This window comes from Emys orbicularis, chromosome 22 (assembly GCF_028017835.1).
Source record: "Emys orbicularis isolate rEmyOrb1 chromosome 22, rEmyOrb1.hap1, whole genome shotgun sequence".
Lineage (NCBI taxonomy): Eukaryota > Metazoa > Chordata > Testudines > Emydidae > Emys > Emys orbicularis.
In genome coordinates this window covers 5,487,557-5,501,684 of record NC_088704.1, presented here as the reverse complement: position 1 = coordinate 5,501,684, position 14,128 = coordinate 5,487,557, and the positions used below count along the sequence as shown (strand labels likewise).

Genomic DNA, 14,128 nt, shown 5'->3' with positions numbered 1-14,128 from the left:
TCTTGAGAGATCCACAACCTTTGCACCCAGCAGGCAATTCACCATGCGGTTCTCCCGGTCATCACAACCCCAGCTACCTATATTTCTAACGATCGAATCCCCCATTACTATTACCTGTCTCTTCCTAATAACTGTGATTCCCTCTCGCAGTGAGAGAGGATACCATGGCATCATCTGGAAGGAGAGTCCCAACTAATGGGATTGTTTCCCTCCCCTACAACTTGATGTTCTTCCCTGAGACTTTCATTGCCCTCAACAGCGCAGAGGCCGTCAGACTGGGCTTGGGACTGCTCTTGTGTGTCCCCCAAAGTCTCATCTAGATACCTCTCTGTCTCCCTTAGTTGCTCCTGTTCAGCCACTCAGGTCTCAAGAGCCCATACTCGGTCTCTGAGGGCCATGACCTCCTTCTGCTGAATGCATACATATGCCACCTGCCCTAGGAAGGTGATCATACATGCTGCATTCAGTGCAAGAAACTGGAGAGCGCCCCCTCTGCTGCTGCACTTCTGCCTGCATGCTTTTTATTCCTGCAGCTTTTTTGTTTGTTTTTTTGCTGTTTTTTCGGAGGGGTGGGGGTGTTTATTGACCTAAGTTTAGAGAATGTCAGGTGTATCTGGCTCTCTCGCTTCCTCTCTAAACTCCCATGCAAAACTCTCCTGTTCACTAGCTCCTCTGGTTGCTTAGGAGCTGGCTTTTTAAACCCCTGTGCTCCCTGAGTAGCCCAGCCCCATGGTTAACAATTAACAGATCCTAAAGGGATTGGGGATCAAAGCCTCGTTAAGAAGCTCTCAACCTTGCCTTGCAGGCCGCTAGTCTCAGCACATGGCCCCCCAGACAGACCACACTATACACTACAGTCAAGCAACAAGCACACAACAAAAACAAACCGACGACAAACTCACCCCAATGGTCATGTAGTCGCTCCTCCTTCACCTGGAGAACTCCCTTGCAAAACTCCCATTTGTTGCTCCTGTTCGCTAGCTCTTCTGGTCGCCTTCTCTCCCTCTTGCTGTCTCAAGGACCTTGTTTACTACTCACGGAGATAAACATGCATTCCTTCGTTTAAGACAGAATGCTTGACCAGTTCTGCCGAATCGGGACTACATGGGTTTGAACATGTGCCACCAACATCATTCAGGGGAAATTCATAAATTTACTTATAATGATGCTACCCACATTTTACCATGATATAATTGATCGGTGAGTTGTTAGTTTTCAAATGATATCTCTGTCACGGACCCACAGCTCAGGTGTCCTGGAACAGTCCGTGGGAGGACCCCGTCAGTGTGCTAACGCCCACCTAGGGTCTCACTCTTTCCTGAGGGTAAGCCACTTGGCTTCATTGCCTCCTTAGATCAAACCTCAGAGCCTTCAGAACTCCTACTCTACAGTCCACCTGAGCTGGCCACCTGAGGGAGACTTGTATACCCAAAGGGCACAATGCATCCCGACCTTCAGCATCTGCAGTGACTCCAAGCCAGCGTGATACAAGCAGTCGGGTTTATTAGCTCTCTGGAACACAGCGCAGAAAATCCTCAGTGAGCATAGAAAACAGAAATGTAACATAAGAATGGCCATACTGGGTCAGACCAAAGGTCCATCTAGCCCAGTATCCTGTCTTTCGACAATGGCCAATGCCAGGTGGTCCAGAGGGAATAAACAGAACAGGTAATCATCAAGTGATCCATCCCTTGTCGCACATTCCCAGCTTCTGGCAAACAGAGGCTAGGAACACCATCCCTGTCCACCCTGGCTAATAGCCACTGATGGACCTATCCTCCCTGAATTTAGTTCTTTTTTGAACCCTGTTATAGTCTTGGCCTTCATAACATCCTCTGGCAAAGAGTTTCACAGGTTGACTGTGCATTGTGTGAAGTACTTCCTTTTGTTTGTTTTAAACTGCTGCCTATTAATTTCATTGGGTGACCCCTAGTTCTTGTGTTATGAGAAGGAGTAACTAACACTTCCTTATTCACTTTCTTCACACCAGTCAAGATTTTATAGACCTTTATCATATCCACTCTTAGTCATCTCTTTTCCAAACAGAAAAGTCCCAGTCTTATTAATCTCTCCTCATATGGCAGCCTAATCATTTTTGTTGCCCTTTTCTGAACCTTTTCCATTTCCAATATATCTTTTTTGAGATGGGGCGACCATATCTGCATGCAGTATTCAAGATGTGGATGTACCATGGATTTATATAGAGGCAATATGCTATTTTCTATCTTATTATCTATTCCTTTCTTAATGATGCCCAACATTCTGTTGGCTTTTTTGTCTGCCACTGCACATTGAGTGGATGTTTTCAGAGAAAATTACAGTAGTCCCACAGCCCTCTAATCCCTCTATTTTGTCCCAGGTCAGGAGAGTCTCAAGCTTCCAGCGGCCCACGCTTAACAACCCCCCACCTGAACTCTCCTCAGTCCTTTGTTCTTGTTCCTGGGCAAACACAGCTGGCTTCCTGTGGAGGGGTGGGCCATCCATGATCGTTAGTTGCTAGGTACCAAATGTCCAGGCAATTGGAATGGCCATTGCCTTCTCAGACTCTCCATAGTCATGGAGACCAGGCTATTTTCTCTCTCGAGCTTCAGGCCATAGGGCTTACACCGTTAAACACAAAAACATTTGTTACAACGGAGTTTAGCTTCACAAGGAAAAGCTGCCATGTCTCCCTCCCTGATTTGTATGTACATCCTTGGTAGCTATCGTGACAGAGGCTTCTATGCTACTCCATCCATGCCCCCATACATCCAGGTCAAAAATGCCGCAGTTTCTCTCCAATAGAGAGAGTTTGGACAGTAGGCATCTCAGCCAGGCTGACCTGCTGTTGTCTGAGCATCTGGGCACCACTGGACGGTGCAGGAGGAGATCCCCGCTGCTGGACTCTTATTTAGGGCTGACTGACAATTTTCCATCAAAATTGTTTTCCAATAGAAAATTGGATTTTTGATTAAATGCAAATTTTTGTTAAAAAACTATCTGTTTTCTATGGAACATTTAGCCTTTTCATCAAAACAAGCACACAAAACCCCAAAAGTTTTCAGTCAAATGCTGAAAAATTTAGTCTGAAAACTGAAAAATTTTGATTGAGAAATGTTGCCTCAGTGCCATAGTTCGGGGTCTCATGCCTCCTTTCTCCTCTAAGGAATCACTGTGGCAGCTTAGCAAAAGGAAAGTCCATAGTGCATCATGGGAGATGTAGTCTGAAAAGGTAGTGTAGCCCATATCGAAGAATGGCACCCAAACTACAACTGCCATGGGGCATTTTTGAACTGATATTTTCACTTTTTGATTTTTTTTGCTGAAGTTAAAATTTTCCATGGGAAAAAATATATTCCAACCAGCTCTACTCCTGCAGTACCTGGGAGCACAGCATGGCCTTTCTCAGGGAGCCACAAATGGTCCATTAGGCAGAGAAGGTACAAATATGCTAGTGCTTGCTTTTCTTTTTAACTCGTGTGATCAGCACCAATGCTGCACATGGCTGCCCAGTCCCTCACTATGCCCTCCATGTCCTCTGTTGTCCCCCAACTCCACAGCCCCCGCTACCCATGCAAATCTTATACCTTCCCTTCTAGTACTGGGAGCGACAGGGTCATCTCCGGGAGGATTCCCTGGATGGAAGAACCAGGGGGCTCCAAAGGGGCACTGCAATGACTTCTACACCCACCCCTCTCCCAGCTCTCAGTGCAGCAACATAGCATTTGCCACACAGACCAGTGCTCCATCCAGTCCAGGCTGGCGCCACTGAAAGCAGCCAGCGCAAGATACTTCACTGGAAGGTGCAAGAAACCCTGCAGCAGTTAGTTAGAGGTTGACTCATGACCTGAAGCAGGAGGGTTTATCCCCCAGCTAACACTTTTGATAATTCTTTTCCTATTCACTGCTATAATAACTCTGTACGTACTTGTTATCCGTTCAAGTGTCTAACCCTTTCCTGAATCCTGCTAATCTCCTACCTTCAATGGCAGGGGCCTAATTAGGAGAAAAGGGGTGCAGCCGTGGCAGGTACCATTTCCAAAAGCTCCTACATGACTTAAGTGCCTAATTCCCAGTGAAAGTCACTTTTGAAAATGGGACTTGGACTCCTAAGGACGTAGATGCTTTTGAAAATTGGCCCTGGTATCTGGACAGCCCCGTCCTCCCCAGAAAGGCCCTAAGTCTTTGGCAGCTGGGGCAACGTAGAACACCCCAGAAGCTGCTGAGGGCTAGCCCCAGAATTGGGAGGGGCCTAGCAATGGGTTACTGCCATCTCCTTCCCTCTCTCCCACACGGCTGCGCTTTCTTTACGGCCTTTCCTTCCTTTGAGGAACCAAACAGACATTCAAATGATCCTATGGGAGAGCTCTGACTTGGTAGGATTTTACACCCACTTTGCACAAGTGTAAAGGGCAGCCCCAACACAAAGCAGTGGTGAACTGGTGCTGGTACCACACCCTTTCCTTTACCAACAATCTGCTGGTTTCAGTGGAATGCTTTGGAGTTCCATATAAACACATGTAAACTCACAGTAAAGGTACAGGCAGGTGAGCTTCACAAATGCAGCTTTAGGGACAGGATACACTGACCATGAGGCAATGTGGCACGTGGCTAAAAAGCCGCTAACTCTCTGCTAACTCAACAGCTGTCAGGGCTACAGATGTCTTTCGAAAAAGAGACAGAATAGTTTTTTTGGGTAACTTCAGCGTTGCACATCCAAATCCGCTGATTCCCCAGTTGCTAAAAGGGAGTCTTTCCGGACACTGAGTCCATCTGTGGTCTCCAGGTTCCCAATAGTAAATTGTGTTATAATATTCCTCTTCATTTTCACCATCGTGGTTATTATATAAATATGTATTTTCGCCACCCAGCACGTAGATCCTCTTCTTCCAGCGCACCACACCAGCACCAGCAATTTCAACTGGCAACTTTGGGATCACGACATCCTTGTCCACTCTTCCATCTTCGCCCAGGAAGAAACACCTTCGACTGCAATGCAGGTTTCCTGAATCAGGCCATCTCTCATTATGATGTCTCACTCTGCTCCTAAAATACCCACCAATAACATATATCCCGTTATTCATGGAGACAGCTCCCGACCAGTAGCACTCTGCATCCAGAAGCACCTGCGTCCACACATTGGAGCTAACTTTGTAGATCAAAACCTTCCTGGAAACATACCAAGAGCCCAGTTTGTCTGTCACGCCACCTATCAGGTACAATTTATTTTTAAGCACTGTGGCGGCAAAATGGCTCAGAGTATGTGGCAGCCGAGAGATGGGAGTCCAGGTCTTCTCCATCAAGTCAAAACACTCTGCAGAATCCAGATAATCTTCATACCTGCACCAGCCCCCCACAGCATAAAGCTTCTGGTTGCAGTTTAGAAACCCATGTGAAGCACGGGGCATGGACATGGAAGGGAGTTGTGTCCACCGGCCTCTGAAAGAGCTGTACTCGTGGAGAGTATCTGAATAAGAGTCATCCGTGTGCACACCTCCGGTTACGTACAGCTTATCTGCCACTGCCAGGCAGCGAGCACAGTACAGACATTTCAAAGGTGTCAGCTTTTCCCACTTTTCTGTCTGGGGGTCAAAACAGCCTACCTGAAAATCCTTCGTTTTCAGCTCTGGGCCCTCCATGTTGAACAGGTCCACGCACACAATACACTTGTTGTACATGCCCTGTCTAAGACCGCCACACTCCTGCAACCTCTCTTGTCTGTTGAGACGCTTCCATCGCAACCGCATGTCCCCGCAATGGGCTGATTCTAACTGGACCTCTCGGAGCTCTTCCTGGGTAAGGAGTGGAAGGCGGACATGGCTCATTAGCTTACTCAGGAATGGACGGCGGTTGGAGGTTTGAAACTTCATCCAGCGTCGCACTGCCCGGTAGACAACTATCTCAGAAGAGACCACCAGGCTGTCTGAGGAGATGATGCTAATCAAAGTGCTGGGTTTCAGATGTAGGAAGCTTTTGTCCTCCAGAGAGAGGTGCCTAAAGTTCAGGCTGATCTGTCTCATGGCTACTCGGAGCAGAGCTTGTTCGCCATGGGCATAACCCAGTTCATAAAGCACAAGGCAATTCTCAACGGAAACTTGCTCCAGAAGAAAGCTGGGAAAGTAATGGGGATAAATGTTACTGGGGATGTCACAAGTGTGAGACTTCTCCCTTAGACATTGGGGTAATAGCAACACTTAATACAGGGAGTTAACACTTAATACAAGGAGCTAAAGTCATTCTAAGGGAGAGGATCAAATTACATATTTAATGAAGATCTGTGACCCAGTCCATAGATTCCCTGTGAAGCCTTATTCAAGTCACTTAGTCTCTGTGCCTCAGTTTCCCATCTGTACAATGCAGAGAACAGCACTGCCCTACCTCACAGGTGTGTTGTGCAGATAAATACATTAAAGTGAGGTGCTCAGATACTTTGGTGAAGCGGGCCATATATGTATTGAAGCTAGATACCACCTTCAATTCACACAGCTCTTACACTGGTAACAATGTGAGGTTTGTACAAAGATCAGGCTTAGAGTGTGGCCCTTATATAGTAACTATCTTCGAGTTAGGAAACTTACTGTTGCATTCAGCATTATTCAATGGCAAAACATGGTTCAGGGCACTTTTAGGACCATAGCTAGTTCTGCCTATTTGTTTGTCTGGCCATTCGCACATCTATCTAATCTAATCTATCTATCCATCCCCATACACCACTATATATCCCCATACGATCGATCAATCTATCTAATCTATCTACCAATCATGTATTGTAGTGCATTGAAAACTGTCAAAATTGTAGGCTGTCACTTAAAATTTCAGGGGGGTTTCCTGGTCCAGCTTGCAGGCGAAGGGGAAGCATGCAATTCGAGCATAGGAGCAGTCAGTCTGCTGACAGCCAGCCTCGATTAAAGTGGAGTGAGCTGTGCCTCTCTGTTTTGGGGTTCTTGTGTGTCATTGTTCTGAATTCTAAGAAATAAAGTAGCATTAATAAGCAGTCATGGGATAAGAGGGAAGGTCCTCTCATGGATCAGAAACTGGTTAAAAGACAGAAAGCAAAGGATAGGAATAACTGGTCAGAATAACTTTCACACTGGAGAGAGGTAAATAGTGGTGTCCCTCAGGGGTACTAGGACCAGTGCTGTTCAACATATTCATAAATTATTTGGAAAAAGTGGTAAGCAGTGAGGTGGCAAAATTTGCAGATGATACAAAATTACTCAAGAGAGTTAAGTCCAAAGCAGAGTGTGAAGACTTACAAAGAGATCTCACAGGACTGGATGACTGGGCAACAAAATGGCAGATGAAATTCAGTGTTGATAAGTGGAAAGTAATGCACATTGGAAAACATAATCCCAACTACGCATATAAAATGATGAGGTCTAAATTAGCTGTTACGACTCAAGAAAGAGATCTTGTGGTCATTGTGGATAGTTCTCTGAAAACATCCGCTCAGTGTGCAGCGGCAGCCAAAAAAGCGAACAATGTTCGGAACCATTAGGAAGAGGATAGATAATAAGACAGAAAATATCATAATGCTACTATATAAATCCATGGTACACCCGCACCTTGAATACTATGTGTGGTTCTGGTCGCCCCTCTCAAAAAAAGATATTTTAGAATTGGAAAAGGTACAGAGAAGGGCAAGAAAAATGATTAAAGGTATGGAACAGCTTCTGTGTAAGGAGAGATTAAAAAGGTTGAACTTTTCAGCTTGGAAAAGAGATGACTAAGGGTGGGGATATGATAGAGGTCAATAAAATCGTGCCTGGTATGGCGAAAGGAAATAAGGAAATATTATATACTCCTTCATATAACATACAAACCAGGGGGTCACCCAATGAAATTACTACGCAGCAGGTTTAAAACAAACAAAAGAAAGTACTTCTTCACACAACGCACAGTCAACCTGTGGAACTCCTTGCCAGGGGATGTTGTGAAGGCCAAAATTATAAAGGGGTTCAAAAAAGAACTAGAGAAGTTTCTAGAGGATAGGTCTATCAATGGTTATTAGCCTGATGACCAGGGATGCAACCCATGCTCTGAGTGTCCCTAGCCTGTGAATCCCAAAAGCTCTGAACGGACGACAGGGGATGGATCACTCAGTGATTACCTATTTTGTTCATTCCTTCTGAAACACCTGGCACTAGCCACTGTTGGAAGACAGGATACTGGGCTAGATGGACCATAGGTCTGACCTAGTATGGCCGTTCTTATGTTCTTATGTCACACTGTAACCTTCCTGCAAGAGTATTTATGTCTTTATCTAACTTCTCTGTGTATATGCCATGAATATAACACTTTCAGGTAAGTACCTGTAATTTCCAATTTGTGCACACCATAGTGGTGACTACGTGCTATTGTGGTAAATGCGCCTATAACTTTTTACCTGCTTGGGAATTAACCATGAAAAGTAGTCAAGTCGTTTTTAATAAAGGATGTTATAAACAGGTGCAAGAAAACCAGACAGAAAAACGTAATTAGTCCAAACAAAAAGGCCTCCTGATATAACTCAAAGACTGTATTAAGATCATGGTTGGTAAAGAAGAAAGTGTGACTCCAAAAATCGATGAATCCAAATTGGTGTGTTGGAAACGAAGCCTGACTGGAGTACAAAGTAATGAGAGGATGGGCTATTCCTCCCCCCACTTCCTTTTTGGGGTTTTAAAGAAAGATACTTTGGGGCGAAAACGAGAAGAACAGATGGCAGCTACTAGAGCAAGCTTCGCCAGCCTGGCTGCCACCCCCACTGTCCCCTGGGACTCCAGGCATTCATCATCCTGCTCCTGAGAGATGTCCTGACCAGACGGGGCCAGAGAAAGTGACCCACATGACATCAGCACCTCTATTGGCTCCAGCTGAATCCAGCTACCACCTGGGATGAAACAGGGTCGGACTTGCCACAGCTCATCTCAACTAACTTCTTCTCTTCTCCCCAAGGACAGTGATCCCATCTCAGAGACTGTGAAACAAGGGGGGTTTTCCTTCTAAAAACCCTCTCCAGCTAAAGGGAAAGGGAACAAGGGCGGTTACAATGAAAGCCTGACTTACTACTTTACCTTTCCAATGCTTTAACTGCTTTTCCTTCTTTTCTTTATCTTTAATCAAAGGTTAAAATGATGTTTAATGACGTGTTTGCCAGGATACTAAGCAGGCTGAGGCATCTGTATACCAAACCCCAGACCTTCTTTAATGTTGGACAGTCACTGGGTTATGTTAACATCGTTGGGCCCCTATAGTCTATCGAAATTAATACACCACCACCTACATTATTTTAAAATCTTGAACCAGATTCCCAGCTGGTGTAAATTGATGTAATTCCAGTGAGGGCAATGGTGCTCCTACGTAGAGTCTGACTCTCTCAGAGGGAGCGGGTCTGACCCATAGGCCGGGTGTTTGGCACCATTGACTTCGTATTTATAGAACACCTTTTATTTGAGGACCTCAATGTGCTTTACGAATTAGAGTTCTACCAAAAATTGGCTTTAAATAGATATAGGGTAAAATATTCAAACATATCTCACTGACTTAGGACTCTAAGTCTCATTTTCAAAAGAGACCTAGGCCTGGTCTACACAAGAAAATTAAGTTTGTTTAATTATATCGGCCAAGGGTGTGACAATCCACACCCCTGAGCAGCGTTGTTAAGCCAACCTAAGTCCGTGTACAGACAGCACTAGATCGATGAAAGAATTCATCCATCAACCTAGTTAGCGTCTCTCGGGGAGGTGGGTTACCTTCGCCAATGGGAGAATTCTTCCCATCAATGTAGGTCGTGTCTATGCTGAAGCACTACAACAGCGCAGCTGGACCGCTGTAATGTTTTAAATGTAGACGAGCCCATAGGCACTTAGACCTGAATGCACAAAAGGAATTAGGCACGTAAGTTCCTATTTAAGGTGCCTAAGTCCTGGTTTTGGTACCACTTGCCATGCACAATCCTTCCCGCTCCCACTGAACCCTGCAGGTGCCTAAACTCATGCGGTGCCTAAATTTTCCCAGTAATTTTAGGCACTTAGGCACCTAGGTTTCTGATTCTGGACATGCACACGGCTGCCTCCCGTGGGCATCTGGGTGCCCATCTCCCACCTAAGCCCCAGACCAATTCACAAACCAGGGGAAAGTAGTTGGGAGGAGGGATAGCTCAGTGGTTTGAGCATTGGCCTGCTAAACCCAAGGTTGTGAGTTCAATCCTCGAGGGGGCCACTGAGGAATCTGGGGCAAAATCAGTACTTGGTCCTGCTAGTGAAGGCAGAGGGCTGGACTTGATGACCTTTCAAGGTGCCTTCCAGCTCTAGGAGATAGGGTAGCTTAATATATGGAGATATCCTAAGTCATGTAAGGGCCCAATCCAGTCAGCATGTTCAGAGGCCACCTACTGGGTCAGGCCTGTCAGGTGAATTCACACAAAGCAGGTGTGTGCGTGAACGGTTGAGAGAGGACAGGAAAAATACCTTTAATTACATTATAAATATTTAAAAATGTTATAGAATTACAATATATACACAAAAAGACAAATCAAAACACACCTTAAGAGAACATTAAACCTGGATCACTAAAGTATCGTCAGCACTAAGTTCACTCAAAATATAGTTAACATACCAAGTCAACCGAAAAGTATGCAGGTTGTAAGTCAGTTTCTAAAAAGTGTGATCAATCTGCACAACTGTGCCCGGACCAGCCCTAGCACATCACACTGCTGTAACCTGGCCATTCTGTTCCGGCGAGATTTCAAAATGGTTTTGCCTGACCCAGCGAAAAGTTAGCCAGGCAAGAAACCAGCAGAACGCAAGCACTGTATCTCACTCTGGCATGAAACCAGGCCCAAACTGCTGAAAATCTGCTGCAAAAAAACAAAAAATAGAATCAAATGGGGGCATGTAGGAAAAGCTGAAACGCTGTGGCTATGGCTACACTACGGAGCTTACAGGTGCAGTGATGCTAGTGCGGACCCTCTAAGCCGATGGGAAGAGCTCTCCTGTAGACTGAATGACACTGTTTGGCAGGACTCCCCAAACAGCCAGCACGGTGCACATTTACAGCATAATCACAGTTGTTTCCATGTCAGCCTCACCTGGAGCAGATCTCCAGCAGAGGGAGGATCTGAAGCCGGCTGGCTGCTACGAACACAGCCTGGGCTGTCTCTGAAGTAACTGAGATCTTCTCCGTGTACAGATAGTGTAGGATGGTTTGCACAGTGGAGGGAGCCATGTCCTGCAGCAGAACTTCTCCATCCTGGGATTCTTTGAAGGAGCTGACAAACATGGCTCGAAAGTAGGGATTGACTGCAGCCAGCAGCATCCTGTGCAGAGAGAGAGGAAACATGGTCAATGGAGCTTATTCACGGCTCTGGAAAAGGAGCTCCATTGCTTTTGCACGGATCCAGTTGGCCAGTGAGGACATGTTCCATACCTGCCCCTTCGCTTGCTGATAAACCTTCTGACTAGAGGCCAGTTATAACCAATATTCTCAACATGGTTTTGTGTCCTTGTTTGATTATTTTCTTCCTTCTGAGATTCTCTGAAGCTGGACAGAGCCCTGGGGTGGGCATGCGGGGCATCCTCACTCCTCAGTAATTTCCTGGTTCCCACCTCTGGCCTTGAGACCTTCTGTCCAACAACAACCCTTTTGTCTGAGGAAGAGGCAACTCCTATGAGGGCTTCTTAATGTAGCTCCTCCTCCAATGCCGGAAGGAGTTATGGTTCCCCCTTCTCCAGGAGCGGAGATTGGCCAGATCCCCCTCCCCTACCACTAGCCCTGGGATGGGTGAGTCCCCCACTGTGAATAGAGATGGGGAGGAATGGAGCAGAGGGACTGATCAAATGTGTCTCCTGGAAATGGGAGAGCAAAGGCCCTGCCTTCGGGAAAGGGGAGTATCAGAGCACAAGTGAAATTAGCCTCCCTCCACCCCTTCCTTGTTCTCTCCTGGAGGGCTGGGACCTCAGATACACAGGGCAAAATCCTACTGAAGTCAATGGCCCTTGGCTTCAGTGAGGTCAGGATTTTGCCCCTAGATTTGAAGGAGAGAAGGGATCACTTTGGCTAGCTAGTCTGACCTCCTGCTTCATAAAGGACAGAGAATTTCACTGCAGCCAGATCCCCCATCACCTTCTGTAATGTCCTAAGTATTGGATAGTCCTGCCCCTCCATCCCAGAAATTACTGTTGGTCTTTGTTATGTTGCGGTGCTAGATGCTGCCCTCTCCAGTCTCCAGGCTTGCTGAAGAGGACTCGGGTTCTACTGCTCCATGCCCCTGGCTGTTCAGCAATCTGTCTCCTCTGGCTGGCAAGAAGAAAAACTAGTCTCTCCCTCTGTGATCCTCACCTGGGTTCAAGGATTACTCAGGGCTAAATGGGGTGCTAAATGCCATTTCCAATTAAAATATATATATGGCTATCCACGGCCCTTGCTTTTCTGAAAAGTTATGGTCAGGGGAAGTGAGCCAAACCCCTTTTAACAGATCACTGAGAATACACCTACCTGAAATCATCCAAGCATCACTGACTGAGTCAGAAAAAGAGACCAAGAAATGAAATAATTCAAACAAGATTTCAACTGCAATTCACCCTCACCCCTGTCATCCTGGGTCTTGGTCCTCTTCTCACACCAGCGTTACCTCATTGGCGTTACTCTGACTTACATCAGTGTGAGTGAGAGTAGACTCAGGTGCGTGGTATGAGTGAAACCGCCTGTTCAGAATAAGGAAATTGCTATATTTAAACTGGTACCAGGACAGGTAACACAAAGGGAAGGGTGGGTGGTAACTGCAGAAGACACATGGAGGAGAGTAACTAGAACATTTATTTGATTTCAAGAGGCTGCCTAATTAGGAAACCAACAAGAAGTAAAACAGAAATGTCTAGATGCTGAATGGCTGCAGCACGTCTAGTCAGAGATTTCTCTTTGCTAAGAGGCTCATAAAAGAGATTTTGCAAATGGCTAAGACATTTTTACAAGGAAATCCCCAAGGAAGTCAGAGACAAATAAAGCCACCCAGAAGGTTGACTGGAGATCAATGAGATTTTTAAATTATGGGATTAAGAAACGTCAGGTTATCGTGTTATGTTTACATGATGATCTTCCATTTAAACAAAACGAGAAATTAAGACGTGCATAAGCAGAACCTTTCTAACCTGTGACATGGGAACCTCTTTCCTTCAGCCACTATGGTGGCATCACACAGTTGCTGGTCCTGGTACATCTGCTTCAAACCTGCAGGAAGGGGACGACAAAGCCAAGGCTGTGTCAGAACAGACATTGCAACAGAAACATCAGCCCTGCAAGAGAAGAAATAACTCGGTCGAAAGGAATTTTTAAATGGCATCAAATCTCAGGTCAGCCCCCAGGCGAGCAAAAGCTGTTCCCATCTGATGGCTCTTTGGTGGCCTATGTGAAATGAGCTGGGGGTGTGTGTGTCAGACTAGCATCTGTTTCACATAATGAAAGGGGTCCACTTTCACAGCTGGCCCCCCTTGTTGGTAGTCTCAGCCAAGAGGCTAAGGACCAAACATGCCATGGGGACTGATTTCCCTTCTTGCTCCTATACAGGGTCCTTCCAAGTCCGGGCCGGGGCAACACAGATCAGGCAGCGGGCGGGAACTTTGCACTGCCTCCTGAGGCTGTGTCATTCTGAGGATAAATAGCAGACTTCAGTTTCCAGGGCTGCCACATCAGCGTCTCTCACCTGCACCAAATTTAGTCAGAAAAGATAAAAGGAAAGAACAACCCTTGCAAGTAGTTTGCAGCTCAGCATTGTTCTTTGGTGATGGCTGTGCACAAGACCATTCATCTTCCATGGTAGATCCCCCATGCGACATCACCAGAATGTTACACAGAAGGGAGCCATTCTGTGGGATGTGACCCAAATGTGAAGAGCATCACACCTACCCTCTCGAATATAGTGTTCCAGTGGTTTAGGTGCCTCTTCTGTGTCATCCTCCGCCATAACCATTTGGGAATTTATCAGCTTGGTTCTGAGATGTGCCTGGAATCTCTGATAAGTGCGGCTGGACCTCAGGGTCTACCACAGGCGGGCCCAGCTAGAGGAACAGGAAATTAAGCTCACACTGATCATCATCAAAGAGATGCAGCTCCTTTAACGTCCTTTCTCTGCAGTGCTAGCTCAGCAGAGATATCTCGTGACTACCCCCAA

General features: G+C 46.1%; 1 protein-coding gene across 1 annotated transcript; it reads right to left on the bottom strand.

Moving 5' to 3' along the window:
- Positions 1 to 4,601: 4,601 nt before the first annotated feature.
- Positions 4,602 to 13,921, bottom strand: LOC135893331 (kelch-like protein diablo). The gene is made up of 4 exons (XM_065421125.1): positions 13,864 to 13,921; positions 13,110 to 13,188; positions 11,051 to 11,278; positions 4,602 to 6,090 (listed from the first exon to the last, which is right to left on the bottom strand). Exons 1-4 carry the CDS (start codon positions 13,919 to 13,921, stop codon positions 4,602 to 4,604), a joined length of 1,854 nt encoding a protein of 617 aa, XP_065277197.1.
- Positions 13,922 to 14,128: the final 207 nt, after the last annotated feature.

Excerpts from the sequence above, each read along its gene's own strand:
- LOC135893331 (XM_065421125.1), bottom strand. The coding sequence starts at position 13,921 with ATGGCGGAGGATGACACAGAAGAGGCACCTAAACCACTGGAACACTAT. Across the intron at positions 13,189-13,863 it reads GGAACACTATATTCGAGAGG|GTTTGAAGCAGATGTACCAG; the intron begins GTAGGTGTGATG and ends CCCTTCCTGCAG. Across the intron at positions 6,091-11,050 it reads CTGCTGGAGATCTGCTCCAG|CTTTCTTCTGGAGCAAGTTT; the intron begins GTGAGGCTGACA and ends TTACTTTCCCAG.